The sequence below is a fragment of the Cetorhinus maximus genome, chromosome 1, assembly GCF_964194155.1.
Source record: "Cetorhinus maximus chromosome 1, sCetMax3.hap1.1, whole genome shotgun sequence".
In the NCBI taxonomy this organism is placed as follows: Eukaryota; Metazoa; Chordata; class Chondrichthyes; order Lamniformes; family Cetorhinidae; genus Cetorhinus; species Cetorhinus maximus.
In genome coordinates this window covers 79,425,582-79,442,970 of record NC_135879.1, presented here as the reverse complement: position 1 = coordinate 79,442,970, position 17,389 = coordinate 79,425,582, and the positions used below count along the sequence as shown (strand labels likewise).

General features: G+C 40.1%; 1 protein-coding gene across 1 annotated transcript in view; it reads right to left on the bottom strand.

Annotated features, from left to right (window-relative positions):
* ap1ar (adaptor related protein complex 1 associated regulatory protein) overlaps nt 1–16,785 on the bottom strand; it is a 93,994-nt gene extending 77,209 nt beyond the window's left edge. Inside the window, exon 1 of the mRNA XM_078542865.1 lies at nt 16,469–16,785. Coding sequence (XP_078398991.1) covers nt 16,469–16,602 — 134 coding nt within the window. The 5' untranslated portion in view covers nt 16,603–16,785. The remainder of the gene's footprint in view (nt 1–16,468) is intronic.
* Nucleotides 16,786–17,389: the final 604 nt, after the last annotated feature.

Below are 17,389 nucleotides of genomic sequence, written 5' to 3'. Positions count from 1 at the left end.
CCTTTCATGAAGCCATGCTGACTCTGTTTGATTATATTTTGTATTTCTAAATGCACTGCTATTAACATCCTTTATAATAGGCTAACATTTTCCCAATGACGGATGTTAAGCTAAGTGGCCTATAGTTAACATAAGCTTTTTTTTTTGTCTCCCTCCCTTTTTCAATAAGGGTGTTACATTGACAGTTTTCCAATCCTCTGGGACTTTTCCAGAATCTAAGGAATCTTGGAAGATTACTACCAGTGCATCCACTATCTCTGTAGCTATTTCCTTTAATATCCTAGGATGCAACCCATCAGGTCCAGGGGACTTATCGGCCTTTAGCCCCATTAGTTTCCCTAGTACTTTTTATCTAGTGATAGTTATGGTGTTTATTCCACCCCCCCACCCCAACATTTTGCCCCTTGATTATTTAGTATTTTTAGAACGCTATTAGTGTCTTCTACCGTGAAGACTGAAGCAAAGTATTTATTCAGCCCCTCTGCCACTTCCTGGTTCCCCATTATTATTTCCCCAGCCTCATTCTCTATGTTCACTTTGGCCTCTCTCTTCCTTCTTATATTTTTAAAGAAGCTCTTACTGTCTGTTTTTATATTACTTGCTAGTTTACCCTCAAAGTTTATTTTCTCCCTCTATTACTTTTTGTTTTGAGCATCTTTTGTTGATTTTTAAAACTTTTCCAATCCTCTGGCTTACCACTAATCTTTGCCACTTTTTATGTTTTTCTTTCAATTTGATACCATCCTTAACTTCCTTGGTTAACTATGGTTGGTTTATCCCCTTCCTAGAATCCTTATTCCTCACTGGAATAAATCTTTGTTATGTATCATGAACTATTTTCTTAAACATCTGCCATTGTTCATCAACCACCTTTTCTGCTAAACTCCTTTCCCAATGCACTCCAGCCAACACGGCCCTCATTTCTTTGTAATTACCCTTATTTAAGTTTAGCACAGTTGTTTCCGACCCAAGTTTCTCACTCTCAAACTGAATGCTAAATTCTACCATGTAATGTCATTATTTCCTAGGGTATCTTTTACTCTGAGATCATTTATTAAACCTGCCTCATTACACATTACCAGATCCAAAATAGCCTGATCCCTGTTTGGATCCACAACATATTGTTCTAGGAAACTGTCCCAAATACCCTCCATGAATTCTTCCTGGTGGCTACCTCTGCCAATTTGGTTTTCCCAATCTACATGAAGATTAAAGTTACCCATGTATTGCCTTTGTTACATGCCCTCATTATCTCCTGATTTATTCTCTGTCCTACTAAAGACTACTCCCACCAGCGTCTTCTTCCCCTTGTTTTTTCTTACATCCACCTATATGGATTCTCCATCTTCCAATCCGAGGTCATTTCTTGCTATTGTACTTATTCCATCTCGTACTACCCCACTATCCTTTCCTTCCTGCCTGTCTTTTCGAAAAGTTACATACCCCTGAATATTTAGTTTCCAGCTTTGATCTCCTTGTAACCATGTCTCCATAATGGCTATAAGATCATACCCATTAACCTGTTGTGCTGTTAATTCATTTATTTTGTTCCAAATACTACATGCATTTAAGTAAAGAGCCATTAATTTTGCCTTTTTAACATTTTTCCCCCTTTGACCCTATTTGCTGCTTTTTTTTAATGTTAGTACACACTGTCCCATCCTGTCTCACACTGGGTATCATCACCTAAATAGAATCTCCTTAATCAGATTGAAGAATCGTTAATGAGCAGCGCAAAGTCTAAACTAGAAAGTCTCAGTTAGAATATTGAATTCAATGTCAAATCAAGTACGAAAGGCAAAATAAGAGGGAAAGAATAACTGGAGTGAAAGAGAAAGACAAAAGAAAAAGTAAAATAATTTATTTTTCCATATTCCTTCAGATTTGAATCACTGTTGGAGATGAGACTCTAAGAGTGTAAAAAATATTTTTCAGTGTCGGAAAAGTTATTTGGCGGTAATTAAGACTTAACATACCTTTAAAAGAGTAAATACACTGAAATGGACAAGCCTTAACTTTCCCTGGTGAGTTTACTCTATGAAGCAAGTACAGAAACTTCGCACCTTTCAAAGTATCTGAATGGTCAACAGACAGCCGGGTGCAGTTTTCGAAAAGCATTTGGAAGAGGAGACTCAGACAGAAACTTCCAGATTCCATTCACAGAATGAGGGCATTGCTGGCAAGGCCAACATTTATTGCCCATTCTTCATCACCATTGAGAAGGTGCTGGCGAGCCACCTTTTGAATACAACTAAGTGGCTTGCCAGGCCATTTCAGAGAGTAGTTAAGAATTAATCACATGGTTGTGATTCTGGCATTGCACATCAGCCAAACCAATAAGGACAGCAGATTTCCTTCCCTAAAGGAACATGAGAACCAGGTGATTTTAATGACAATTTGGTAGTTTCGTGGTCACTATTACTGAAAGCAGCTTTTATACCAGGTTTATTTGATTAATTGAATTTAAATTCTCCAATGGTCATGGTGGGATTTGAATATACGTTGCTAGATCATAAATTGAAGCTTCTGGATTACTAGCCTGGTACCATAACCACTAGGCTATTGTACACTGCATGGAAACCCCACGTGAAAGGCAAGCATAATGATGCGAACATGAATTTGAAGCAGGAGTAGGCCACTTGGCCCCTCGAGCCTACTCCACATTCAATAAAATCATGGCTGATAGGATTATAACCTCAACTCCACATTCCCGCCTACTCCCAACAACCTTTCACCCAATGGCTCATCAAGAATCCATCTATCTCTGCCTTAAAAATATTCAGAGACTCTGCTTCCACCACCTTTTCAGGAAGCGAATTCCAGAGACTCATGACCTTCAGGGAAACAATTTCTCCTCATCCCTGTCTTTAATGGTGGCCCCTTATTTTTAAACAGTGGCCCCTAGTTCTTCATTCTCCCACAAGAGGAAATATCTGCTCCACATCCACCCTATCAAGACCCCTCAGGATCTTATATGTTTCAATCAAGTAGCCTCTTACTCTTCTAAACTCCAGCAGATACATGCCTAGTCTGTTCAACCTTTCATCTAGGTATTCATCTATCCATCTAGATATTTCACCTACCCATTCCAGGTATTAGTCTAGTAAGCCTCTCTGAACTGCTTCCAATGCATTTACATCCTTCCCTAAATAAGGAGACCAATACTGTACACAGTACTCCAAATGTGGTCTCACCAATGCCTGTATAACTGAAACGTAACCTCTCTCCCTACTCAATTCCCCTCACATTAAACAATAACATTTGATTAGCTTTCCTAATTATTTGCTGTACCTGTATACTAACCTTTTGTAATTCATGCATTAGGACACTCAGGTCCCTCTGCATCTCCGAGCTCTGCAATCTCTCACCATTTAGATAATAAGCTTATTTTTTACTTTTCCTGCCAGAATAGACAATTTCACATTTTCTCACATTATACTCTATCTGCCAGATCTTTGCCCACTCACTTAACCTATCTATACCCCTTTGTAGCATCCTATATCCTCTTCACAACTTACTTTCCCACCTATCTTGGTGTCATCTGCAAATTTAACAGCCAAACCTTCAGTCCCTTAATCTAAGTCATTTATAAAAATTGCTAAAAAAAGCTGAGGCCACAGCATTGATCCCTGTGGCACACCACTTGTTATATATTGCCAGCCAGAAAAAGACCCATTTATGCCTTTTCTATTTCCTGTTATTTGGCCAATTTTCTATCCATGCCAATATGTTACCCCAACACCATGAGCTTTTATTTTCCGCAACCACCTTTGATGTGGTGCCTTACTAAATGCCTTTTAGAAATCTAAGTACTATATATCTACTGGTTCTCCTTTATCCACAACACATGTTACTTAGTCAAAGAGCTCCAATAAATTGGTTAAACATGATTTCCCTTTCACAAAACCATGCTGACTCTGCCTGATTACCCTGAATTTTTCTAAGTGCCCTGCTATAGCGTCTTCAATAATCACTTCTAACTTATTCCCTATGACAGATGTTAAGTTAACTGGCTTGTAGTTTCCTGCTTTCTGTCTCCCTCCCTTTTTGAATAAAGGAGTTACGTTCACTAGTTTTTCAATCTAATGGAACCTTTCCTGAATCTAGGGAATTTTGGAAAATTAAAACCAACGCATTAACTGTCTCACTAGCCACTTCTTTTACGACCCTAGGATGAAGTCCATCAGGACCTGGGAGCTTGTCAGCCCACAGCTCCAGCAATTTGCTCAGTACCACTTCCCTGGTCATTGTAATTTTTGAGTTTCCTTCCTCTCTCCCTTCCATTGCCTGATTTACAGTTATTTCTGGGGTGTTACCTGCATCTTCGGTGTTACCTGCATCTTCTATAGTAAAGACGAATGCAAAATACCCGTTCAATTCATCTGCCATTTCCTTATTTTCCATTACTAATTCCCCAGACTTACTTTCTATAGGACCAACGCTCACTTTGTTAACTCATTTTTAAAAAATAGCTATAGATCAGCACGCACAATCTAACGCATTAAAATTAACACCCAGCCCAACAACAACTTGCATTTATATAGTGCCTTTAACATAATAAAACAACCCAAGGATTAATTAACAACATTTGATACTGAGCCACTTATGGAGATAATAGGGCAGATGATCAAAAGTTCAGTCAAAGAGGTAGCTTTTAAGAAGCATCGTAGAGGAGGAGAAAGGTGGAGAGGCAAGAAGTTTATGGCAGGAATTCCAAAGCTTCGGGCCTTGATAGCTGAAAGGACGGCAGCCAAATCGGGGCAAAAATCAGAGGCAAGAATTGGGGAAATGTAGAAATCTTACAGGATTGCAGGGCAGGAGGTTGTACAGTGTTTGGGAGGGGCAATGTCACGAATGATTTGAAAACAAAAATGAGAACCTTTTTAAAAAAAAGAGGCGTTGCCATGCCAGGAGACAACGTAGGTCAGTTAAGTACAAGGCTGATGGGTGAACGAGGCCTGGTGCAGGATAGGATCAAAGTTGCAGAGCTTTGCATGAGATCAGGATTGCAGAGGATGCGAATTGAGGTGCCAGGAGAAAATATGACAAGGAAAAGTCCTCAAACTGTAATCAACTAATCCTAGTAAAGTACATATATTTTCAGTAATTATAGAAAAAAGTTTGGTTAATGTATCTATAAAATTAATTTTCTAATTTTATTTGTTTGACAAAATCAGAGCCAATTGAGGATTGACAACTTCCAGAAAGAGAAACAGAATTAGGTCTCAGGTCTTTCATCAGATCAGTTTCCCCAGGCATTGTTCAAAATAATTCTCATAACATGTATATCAATATTTAGTCAGGCAAAACTCTCCTTTTCCTTATTACTAGTGTCCAAAGTAGTACACAATACTATAGCTGTTGAAGTATAAATCTGGAGATGATCTTTAGCACCTATATTTCAGAAACCACAAACTGACAGTAGAATTTGCAATATTGCACTTATTTAAATAGTCCATTTAGGGTTTTGTGCTGATAAATAAACAAAACAGCCAGGACTTATTAGAAATTTGTCAGAAGCTCACCAATTGCTCTATGGAACTCAGTGAAATAATCAATAATATTAATCACAAAGCCCGCTTCCACTGTTATTTTACAACTGAATGTCCTTTACAGCTGTTAGTTTTAACTTATGAACAGGCAAGTACAAAGCTGGGCTGGAAGAATTAAACAAAAAAGAAAATTTCAGGTACCAAAGGAAATTTTCTGACTGAAAGCCTAGCTGTGACAACAATCAGCTGGTAACCTCAGCAGCAGGGTATAACAAACTGGGTCATCAGCAAACCTCTATTCCTTCAGTGTGCTATAAACATTACAAATGTGCAGCAAGAAAATCAGAGGTGAGGATTCACCTGCTTTCCAAATCTTAGGCACTTTAGTGCTGCTAACTTCTCAGGAACATTTTTAATTAGACTGACATATATTTCATAATTACACACATGGAGTTCATCGAACTACACAACAGTTTATATCCTAGATGGCGTGCTAGTGATTTGCCTCTAGGGCTTTGGCTATCCTACTTGCCAAAACAATCAGAACACATCAAAATGCAGGAGAGGTGGCAGACATAGCCATCAATGTGTGGGAGAGATAGGTGTAACCTAATTATACTCTCAATGTCCCATCTGAAATGAGAAACTCATGCCTGCACCTTTCCATAGAGCAGGGCATTAGTGAACTATCATTGTTCTCTACATGTAACTCTGAAGCAGTTTTTTTAATATATCAATATTATCTTGATCATTTTCATATCATACAGCCACTTAAGAGATGGTTTAATATCACAATAAAAGTACATGGTATATTTTGACTTTGCAGTCACTGAATACTGTTACAATTTGCTTTGCTTAGGTACAGCAATGCACACTTATTGCTAATTACATGGAAGTGAAACAATGAACTGGAAACTCTTTCGAGTTATCAACAGTCACAGATTGCAACTCTTTCGGGTACAATCACAGTTCTTGGTTTCCGGAGTGGGACATGAACCCACAACCCTCTGATTCAAAGGCGAGGGTGCTATGAACTGAGCCACAGCTGACACCTCAATGAACTGGAAACTCTTTCGAGTTATCAACAGTCACAGATTGCAACTCTTTCGAGTACAATCACAGTTCTTGGTTTCCGGGAGTGGGACATGAACCCACAACCCTCTGATTCAAAGGCGAGGGTGCTATGAACTGAGCCACAGCTGACACCTCAATGAACTGGAAACTCTTTCGAGTTATCAACAGTCACAGATTGCAACTCTTTCGAGTACAATCACAGTTCTTGGTTTCTGGGAGTGGGACATGAACCCACAACCCTCTGATTCAAAGGCGAGGGTGCTATGAACTGAGCCACAGCTGTCACCTCAATGAACTGGAAACTCTTTCGAGTTATCAACAGTCATAGATTGCAACTCTTTCGAGTGCAATCACAGTTCTTGGTTTCTGGGAGTGGGACATGAACCCACAAAACTCTGATTCAAAGGCGAGGGTGCTATGGACTGAGCCACAGCTGACACCTCAATGAACTGGAAACTCTTTCGAGTTATCAACAGTCACAGATTGCAACTCTTTCGAGTGCAATCACAGTTCTTGGTTTCCGGGAGTGGGACATGAACCCACAACCCTCTGATTCAAAGGCGAGGGTGCTATGGACTGAGCCACAGCTGACACCTCAATGAACTGGAAACTCTTTTGAGTTATCAACAGTCACAGATTGCAACTCTTTTGAGTACAATCACAGTTCTTGGTTTCCGGGAGTGGGACATGAACCCACAACCCTCTGATTCAAAGGTGAGGGTGCTATGAACTGAGCCACAGCTGACACCTCAATCAATGAACTGGAACTTGCACAGAAAGTAATGGCATGCGAATGACATGTGTTATTGTTAAGATAAAAATCAGTCAGTAGCCCATTACAAGGATGACATATTCCATGAATTGTGAATTGCCACAAGTTGCTTCATGACCACAGCAGCTAGCCCCTTAACCTCCATATGTGTTTCATGAAGTTGTGGCACTTGCTCATTAATTTCCCATTAAACTCACCATAAAGTAATTAATAATGCAAATAATCCTTTAATGATGTGGTAACTGGAAATGGCTGCCAATCAACCTACCAGGCTCAAAAAGTGAACAATTTAAATTGTGGCTTTTCATTCCTTAAAGCAGTGCATTGTTAATAGTGCCATATTTGTGTTTCAAAAATAACAAAATTTTATTTTTATTTTGGTCTTTTATTCTCTTTCTCCTAACCAGATATTTCTTTCCCACTTTATTTCTCCTTGTATCTGATTTGACATTGAATTCACCCACTCTAATTCACCATCCTTCTCATTGCATTGCTTATTTTTCAATCCTTAAATCTCACTGGTTAGACATACACTGTTGGTCTCCTTTACCAAGGTCTCGGGTGCCCCCTTGCTCTATTCACACTGATCAGCTCGCACTTACAGGACAAAAGATGAACTTAAAGGAACAGGAAAGAGTCAAAGTATGTCCCACTCCAGCAAATTCTGGTCCAAGAAGAATTCATTTCTACACAGCAGCCTGTGATGAACTTAACACTTACTAATTGTACCTTTACACAGGATTATGCAACTATTGGCTCCATGACTTGAGAAAGCAGTAATTCCTGGGGTAGAAATAGCTAGTTGCATGTAGTACTCCTTCCAATTTTTAAGGTATTGTCATCAGGTCTTGAGAGGTGGAGCTCATAGGAAGTACAAAATGTACTTTTTACAGCTGCCGTTTTCACACTTTATAAAAAAAACTTTGTTCTGCTGCTTATGTTCACACATGTTGCACATAATTTTACAATGGATAACAGTCTAAATCATTATTACAATCTTGAAGCATTGCATAAACCACTTTCAAGTTCAGGTGGCCTCTTCATTCATGGGATAGACTATTATTTGTCATCCCTGTGCCTCCTCTTTAATTGTTGTGAATTTAAAAAGGTCAACTCTGCATGTGATGAAAGGCACCTATTATCAAAATAAAAATAATGCAACCATACTAGCAACATCCTTCAGATGGAAAAGGCTACAAGCACATAGAAAGAACACACTTGCAACTATATTGTGCTTTATCCTGTCCTCAAAGTTGCAAAGACTGAAAATCTAGAACAACTGAAGAAGTCATACGGACTCGAAATGTTAATTCTGTTTCTCGCTCCACGGATGCTGCAAGACCTGCTGAGTTTTTCCAACATTTTCTGTTTTTATTTCATCTGTTTAAGCTGTTTTTTCCAGCATCCACAGTATATTGCTTTTAACAAATGACGTGGTTTGTTTCTCTTCCTGTTTTACTGTTCTATGTTATAGTGGGTTGTCTTTGCTTTTCCTTCCAGGCTACATCCCTATGATCCTTTGGATGGATTCAATGATGCTACGGTTATGCCACCACATTGACTGCTTGTGTCATGTTGCTACAACAGCATTAGTTTACAGGATTAAATTGGTAAAATTGTGTCTGAGGTGACACACAACCTGATACCACAAGAGACAGTCTGGGGGCAATTGGGTTGTAATTTTCCTCTGCTCAGTCTATGATGGTGATTGAAATCAGCAAGTTAAAAACTTTGCAAAGTACGGTGGGGCTGCTGGCTTCAGGCAAACATGTTACAGAAGCAACTGATCTGTTATTACAATCAATACTTGATTTTTCACAAAAGACAAACAACCTGGCACAGCTTAATCTGCTAATTATTGTGGGCTAACATCCTCCCCTGGCTTCACCAATAGATGCCCTCATTTTTTTGCCTGCTGCCTAGCTGAAGATCACTCTGATCCAAGCTGAAGTGTTAACTATGTGGCCTTTGGCATCCTTCCCTCATGAGGCAAGACACAGAATTACCTCATCACAGATAGGGTGCAGTCTTGAACTACAATGCCCTGATAGAGCATTAACATGCTGCACGAATTGAATAACTATTTAAATTAACACTGCGCTGTTAGCCCAGTTTCTCATCTGCCTCATGGTCTCTCACATTGGTTCCCTGTGCCATAACTCTCATAGTCCTGAGTGGCACTGCTGCTCCGCACACTTCTGCTGTGCTTGAAGTTGAAGCAGCTGGGTTCCCCGTTGTACAAGGATTGGTAGTCTGACTCTGTAGGCACCTCATCTGATTGTGACGATTTAGTTGCATGCTGGCTTACTTCTTCTAGCCTATCCTCCCTCGCAGAAAGTACAGTGGTCACGACTTCATCCACTTGATCATTTCTTAATAACACCTTAAGTGACATGGATATGAAACCCCCACTTCCTTTATTCCATATTAAAATGACGGAGAACAGAAAATTCTGGAAAAACTCAGCAGGTCTAGCAGCATCTGTGGAGAGAGAAACAGTTAACGTTTTGAGTCCGTATGACCCTTCTTCAGAGCTAAAGAGAAGTAAAAATGTGATGAAAAATTTCATTTTTGACTGAGCAATTTACTTGGATTAAAAGTTGAACAGCCTATTTTAGTGTTATCATGTCCATAAAACATGAAAGAGATCATAAATTGTTCAAATCAAACCTTACTTTCTGCTTATTTAAAAATACTCAATCCTCATCCTTGTGGAATCTCACACCTATTATTGCGTGGACCCACTACCATTAATGAAATAAGGAAGCAGTCTGTCTCCCCATCCTGGATTTATAACAAAGAGAGTACCATCAAAACCCATTATACCTACAGAGGCCCTAAAAGCTACCTTCAATCTCCTAAAGTGAACATGGATTTTGACCAGAGACTTAGAAACTGATTGATAATCTGAAACTGACTCATCAACGGCAACACCACCTGAGCTCCTTTGGCCTTTAGAAAGTTTTAATGTTGCATTCCTGAGCTCCCAGGGCAGTCTGCTGTTAACATCCAGCCTGTCAACACCAAAGCAGGACTCCAGGCTGACAACAAAACCTGCCTCAAGTCTAATCCTCCTTGAAGCCTGGTTCCCTGGAAGATTCCTGCCATTGCCTGTATAGCGGACCAAGTCTCTTGTATACTAAGCTCATCTTGCTGTATCGTCACCAACTTTAAAGGAATTCAGCAACTCCTGCTTTCAGCTAGCTGAGTCCACCTGAACTTTAACTCCTACGTGAAGGGACCCTCACTGGACTCTGACATTCTGAACTCCTATATCCCTATCTTTGTTTTTTTCTGTTTTAAGTTGTTCCTAGTTGTAAACTCTTTTCTTTCCTATCTCTTATGTGCTTGTCTAATTTAACCCTAAAGAGAGCTTGCCGCAAATCACTTTAAAATTTACTTCACAAACAGAGGACATGCCACAGTCTAGTTCAAAAATTAAAACACCTCTGTTTACAGAAAGACAGCGAGAAAAATAAAGGAGTTCAGTTTGCCTCTCTTCCCTGTCCATAACAGTGTGCAGGTGGAATTTGATACCACCAATGCTACCAACAATTCTTACAATTCAGGTATCCACAAGAAACTTGGTTTGTGCTCTGTGCAAAAGTTTGTTCCCATAAGCACTGCAATTCTTATCAACCAAAGTCTGACCTACATTGGCTCCCAGTTTAGTAAAGGCTTGATTGATGTCAACTCCCTAAAGGTCCCACTCCCTCCACGTCAACTGCTCCAGCTCTACAATCATCTGAGGTCTCTTCACTCCTCCGATTCAGGCTTCTTGCCATCCCCGATTTTCGTCAGTCCACCATTGGCTTTCTGCAGCTTAGGCCCTGTCCTCTGAAAATCCCACCCCAAACAACTTTGCCTCTTTCCTCCTTTAAAGACACTGCTAAAAGTCTATTTGTCTCACTTATTCTAATGTTTCCTTGGTTCTATGGTTTTCTGTCAGACTATGCTGCTGTGATGCACTTTGGGGTATTTTATTATGGCAAGATGCTATATAAATGCAACTTACGTGCAAAGTAGTCAATAGTGCAGCTCCACAAGGGGAACATAAATCATTTATACTGATAAGATTTAACAGAAAATCCTAATCAGAACTGCTCCACCACTGGTGGCCATGCCTTCAGTTACCTACCCTCCAAGCTCTGGAATTCCCTCCCGACACCCCTCTGTCTCTCTACCTCACTTCCCTCCTTTAAGACCTCATTAAAACCTTTCTCTTTGACCAAGCTTTTGGTCATCTGACCTGATATTTTCCTTTGTCATTCAGGTGTTAAACTTTGTTTTGTAATGTTTCTGTAAAGTATCTTGAGATGTTTTGTTACGTTTATGTAGCACCTTTAACATAAGTTGATGTTGAAATATGAAGTACCTAGTACTCTCCTAGTCTCCTCAACTGATAAACAACATTGACAGGCTCCATGTCTTAGGTTACAGGTCATGATCAGTCTTCATAAATAAAATTAACCAGCATTTCAAATGTCACTAGATAACAGTGAGATTCTGATATCTTACCAATACTTTAAGCCATTTTGGGAATAGCATCTCAAATAATTAATTCCTGTAACCTGGAATATGTGCCTGTGAGAAGACACTTGTAATTAAACATCTGTATTGGTGAATGATTCCACGAGCTTCATCTTAATTACTAAGGTGTCAGCTTTGAATCAGTGATAACCCTCTCACCTGAGTCAGAGCTTGGGGGTTCAAGTCCCACTCTAGAGACTTAAGAACACAATCTAAACTGACACTTCAGAGCAATAATGAGGAAATGCTGCACTGTTGGAGATGCCATTTTTCTGATGGAGACAGTAAACAAAGGCCCCACCTGCCTCTTTAGGACAGTTGCAAAATGGCCTCCACATTCACATACATAACAATTGTAATTATACTTTAAAGGTAATGCATTAGCTGAAAAGAGCTTTAGGATATCCTGAGAATGTGACAAGCTACTATATAAATGCAAGTTGTTTTTTTCTTATCTGATGAAAGGTCACAGACCTAAAACGTTAACTCTGTTCTGTTCTCCTTCCACAGATGCTGCCAGACTTGCTGAGTATTTCCAGCATTTTCTGTTTTTATTTCAGATTTCCAGCATCTGCAGATTTTATTTTTTTCTCTATTTTGAATTGTATACTTTTCTATAGCATTAGAGCCTGCTCCTTTACTGCAACGATCTGGAAGGAGGCATCGGAAGAATTGTCCACAAGTTCACAAATGACAAGGCTATATGGGGGTATACAGAACTTAGATGAAAAAAATAGGTTTCAGGCAGAAATTGAAAGAAAGAGACAGATTTGCATTAATATAACGTCTTTCATGACCACTGGGCATCCCAAAGGGCTTCACAGCCAAGGAAGTACTTTTGAAGTGTAGTCACTTTGTAAGGTAGGAAATAGCAGTCAATTACACAGCAAGCTCTCACAAAAAACAATGTGATAATGACCAGATAATCTTTATCTATTCTGTGAGATAGGGCCAATGGATCTTTTACACCCATCTGAGATGGTCTCAGTTTAAGGTCTCATCTGAAAATGAACCTCAGACAATGGAGCATTCCCACAATACTGCACTGGAGTGTCAGCCTAGATTTTTGCACTTCAGTTCTGGCATGGGGACTTGGACCTATAGCCTTCTAACTCAGGGGCAAGAGTGCAAACAATTGAGCCATGATTGACACCTATAATGGACTCTTATCTGGCAGCTGCCTTTCAAAATAAATAAATATGGTGCCATGCACTTAGATATGGACAATGCCAAGCATGTGTTCACCATTCACGATTGCATGTTCAAGGTTTCTGTACAGGGGAAGGATCTGGGAGCTACAGTGCCCAAGTTATTGAAAGTCCATGACCAGCGTTGCAAGAAAATTGTAAAAATACACATGGTGTTAGGATCAATGCCCCTTCAAAGCTGCACAGCAATCCAGAACATACAACATGGTGCAACAAGCAGATCATGCACCGCAAAGAAAATTTAAAGGGAATATTGGTTAGGATGTGCTGCCAGTATGATTTATCCAATCAATGGCCCAGCTGGTCAGTAAAACAACTTGGTCAGACACATCCAAAATACTGTTCCAAGTTTTGGAGCCTACACATGCTGGAGGAGCAGAAGGACTCCTTAAAAGATTCAAAAGAGGGTCACTTGATCAATACCTAATTTAATGTTTTCTTACCAGGATAGGCTAAATGAGCAGGAATGTTGCACTTTAAAAAACTGTAGACTTCAAGGAGATTTAATTGAGGGGCTTTAAAATAATGAAAGATTAGGTTCAGTCCAAGAGGACAAACAATTAGGTTGATAGATCAGAAGGGACGAGTGGAGATAAGTGTAAATTGCAAAACCATAGAACTAGGTTACATGTTAGAAGTACTGCCTTTCACAATTATTGACCTGTACTCCCTCCATCCTCAATTAAGTACCACCTATTGTATTCTTAAGTTGTACACTTTTCTCTCAACCAATGTAATATACTTTAAATTTGTTGGTGGTAAATCTAATTTACCTACTTGAACAGAATATTTTGTTGCATCGTTAGCATCTACTCCTTCCTGATTTTAATGGTGTCAACTTTTTAAGAATTTGGTTTTGTTGCCCATTTGATATAGATTATAAAGCAGGGTTCAAGTGTCAATGTCTTGTCAATGGCATTGCTCCAGTGTGTTAATGTCAATGACATTGCTAAGGGATGCAGGTGATGGGTATTTGAACAAACTGGGGATAGCTGGGACACTGAGTGTGGGTGATGAGTGTTGACACTGAACAAATTCAATTAAGGAAAGGCTCTGTGTCGTGGTTTTAACTTTACCAGCCAGTGTGGAGCCTGTTAACACCAAGCACTGGCTCCCTGAGACTCTAATCAACATTACACCTTTTACAAGTACTCTGATTCCTACATTTTCAAAATAACTTTTTATCCAGTCCCATGATGTACCTGACATTCGTATGATTTTAGTTAAAATAATAAAGTAGGATATTTTTTTGGATGGAGAGAGACTGGGAAATGTTGGCATTCAAAGGGACTTGGGCGTCCTTGTACATGAATCACAAAATTAACATGCAGGTACAGCAAGCAATTAGGAAGGCAAATAGTATGTTCATTTTTTTTTTACAAAGGGATTGAGTACATAAGTAAAGAAGTCTTACTACAATTATACAAGGCATTGGTGAGGCCACACCAGGAGTACTGTGTGCCATTTTAGTCTCCTTATCTAAGGAAGAGAATGCAACAAAGGGTCACTAGACTGGTTCCTGGTATGAGGGGATTGGCCTATGAGAAGAGACTGTGTAGACAAGGCCTATATTCCCTGGGGTTTAGAAGAATGAGAGGTGATCCCATTGAAACTTAAAATTCTTAAGGGGTTTGACAGGGTAAATGCTGAGAAAATGTTATCCCTTGGCTGGGGAATCTAGAACAGTGTCAAATTCTTAGAATAAGCAGTTTCCTGCTTGGAACCGAAATGAGAAGAAAATTTCTTCATTCAAAATCTTTAAAATTCTTTACCCCGTTATACTCACCGAGTATATCCAAGATAGAGATTGATAGATATTTAGGTATGCGGGGGATTAAGCGATGTTAGAATATTATGGGAGGGTGAAGAAGGTTCAAAGGTCCAAATGGCCTAAGCCAGCTTCCACTTCTTATCCTATCATATTGCTTACATTAAAAATACAATGAATTCAACATTTACCTCAAGGATCTGAATTCAAATCTAACAGATTAAAATGCTTAAATTCTCCTATTCCACCTCTACTGACTATGTAACGCTCCAATCACAAACTCACAGAACATTCCTGGCCATAATAAGTAGATTTTTCAAAGATTGGTTCACAAAAAAAATGGAAATGTCATGGTACAGAGCATCCTTCAGAAAGATATGGTGGTACAGAGTGTGGTTTACTCTATACCTAATCTGTGCTACTAAATCTAAGCATGATTAATATTGGCAGGGAAAGAAAGAGAGACAACAAAGACAATGGATCAGATTCATTCCTTTCTCTGGCTATTGCATCATGAACTGCTAGATATAAGATTATCCAACTGGAGTAAAAGTGCAATCATTTAATGGATTGATGATTTTTTAATCAAGTGATGTGGAAATGTTATGGCGATGCTACAAGCAATGAGTCCACTGTGATGCCATTGCACAGGTTACACCTGAATTGCTCAGATCAGCAATACAAATCATCTGTATACTGTACCAAGATACATGGGTCTTGAACAGCAAATGATGTCAGAGGTTTGATCATTTATATTAATCTTTACAAACTCGGTTTTTTTTGGAGGAGGGAGACAAACAGGGCTCAGCTAGACAATCAGATCACCAAATGTAAAAAATAAGTGTACCCCTCCCCACCACTAAGAACAGAATGTTGGCAATTTTGAGAATGTTTTTAGTTTCCACCCACCCTCCCCATAAGAAAGGGTGGACTGCATCCTTGACAACCAATAGATTAAAACATTTCTCAACTTACTTATAACTGCACTGGCAAGTGCAATGTGTCACTGTATTCTCCTGAACATAAGTCACACAGCAACCTCTCTAAATGTACTAAGAATTGTTCTGAACAATTTTAAAATGCCTCCACATTTTATCCATTCATTCAATAAATCTATAACCACTGATCAATGGACACAGGAGGGGCAATTACTTCTTGGTTTTTAAACTGTTCTAAATTCTAAACTTACAGATAAACAAAAGTAAAAGGAGGTCATGTGAATTTCCAAAGTGAGAGATGATGGGGAGACATTTGTTGTGAAGTGACATCATCTTGTATTGAAGCAGAGCGTTATTTAAATGGTGGGAGAGGTTGAGGAGAGAGCTACACCCCTCCCAGTATGGTATGGCAAAGATCTAGCATTACAAGCACAAGGACCTCGGCGACAAAGTATAAAAACTGCATTTTTTTGAAAAGAAATAAGTAGCTTTAATCAACAGCACACCTTTCAATGCCTGACCACCGGAACTACAAAAAATTAGCCAGGCATGCACGAAACAATTTAACTATTAAACGACTGTGCTTCACAAACTGGCTGCGTATTCATTGAAAAAAAATCCGTGCCGCAGGAATAAAACACAAGAGCTGAATTAGCTACATTCTGAACAATGATTTAAAGACTCACCCTCCACCTCGCTGGATCCTGTTGGCCTCTTTCCTAAACAACCGAACGCACTGAGTCCAGCAGTTCCCCATGGCACATGCTCTTCGGTCAGCAACAAGACACGGGGCTAGGAGGAAGTGCAAGCCCGCATCCATAGGACAAGCCCATCCGCCCGGCTTTACAACAGCGGAAGACTCGAGAGAAACTCAGCGCCAGCGGAGCGCTGCTGCGGACCCCAGGACTCCGGCACGCGCCTGCCCATCACCGGCTCGCGCAGGCTCTTCCGGCAGCCTGGGGAGACGTCCGGCGCCGTCAACGTAGCCACGCCCCCTCCTGCTCCTTCTCCTCCTTCGCCGCTGCTGTTGTTCCTCCTCCCGGCTCCAACCTGCCCCGCGCTCCCTCTTGTGGCATGCGCGTGGCTGTAACAACCCGCATACGCCGGGCGGCATCGCTTTTCCTCGCCCCTCCCCAGCCTGTGCGTTCGATGCGCAGTGAGAGGGGCCGTGGATCGGGGTCATTTTTCTTTACAAAAACAGAATTACCTGGAGAAACTCAGCAGGCCTGGCAGCATCGGCGGAGAAGAAAAGAGTTGACGTTTCGAGTCCTCACGACCCTTCAACAGAATGAGGACTCGAAACGTCAACTTTTTTTTCCAGGTAATTCTGATTTTGTTTTGGATTTCCAGCATCCGCAGTAGTTTTTTTGTATTTTTCTTTACAGCTGTTTTCAGGATTTTACAAGCATGTTAATTCACTGGAGGTCTAAATAATGTGAGCATGCAGAACAAAAAGCACGGGAAAAGATCGAATTTAAAGGGAGATGCGGGGTTCGTCTTTGGGGATTTTCTGCGGTTGCGATCCAGGAATGTGTGTTACAGAGGATGAGGGACATTTCTGACTTGTTCGAAAGGACTTGAAGGGTGAGGTGGCAGAACCATGGTGC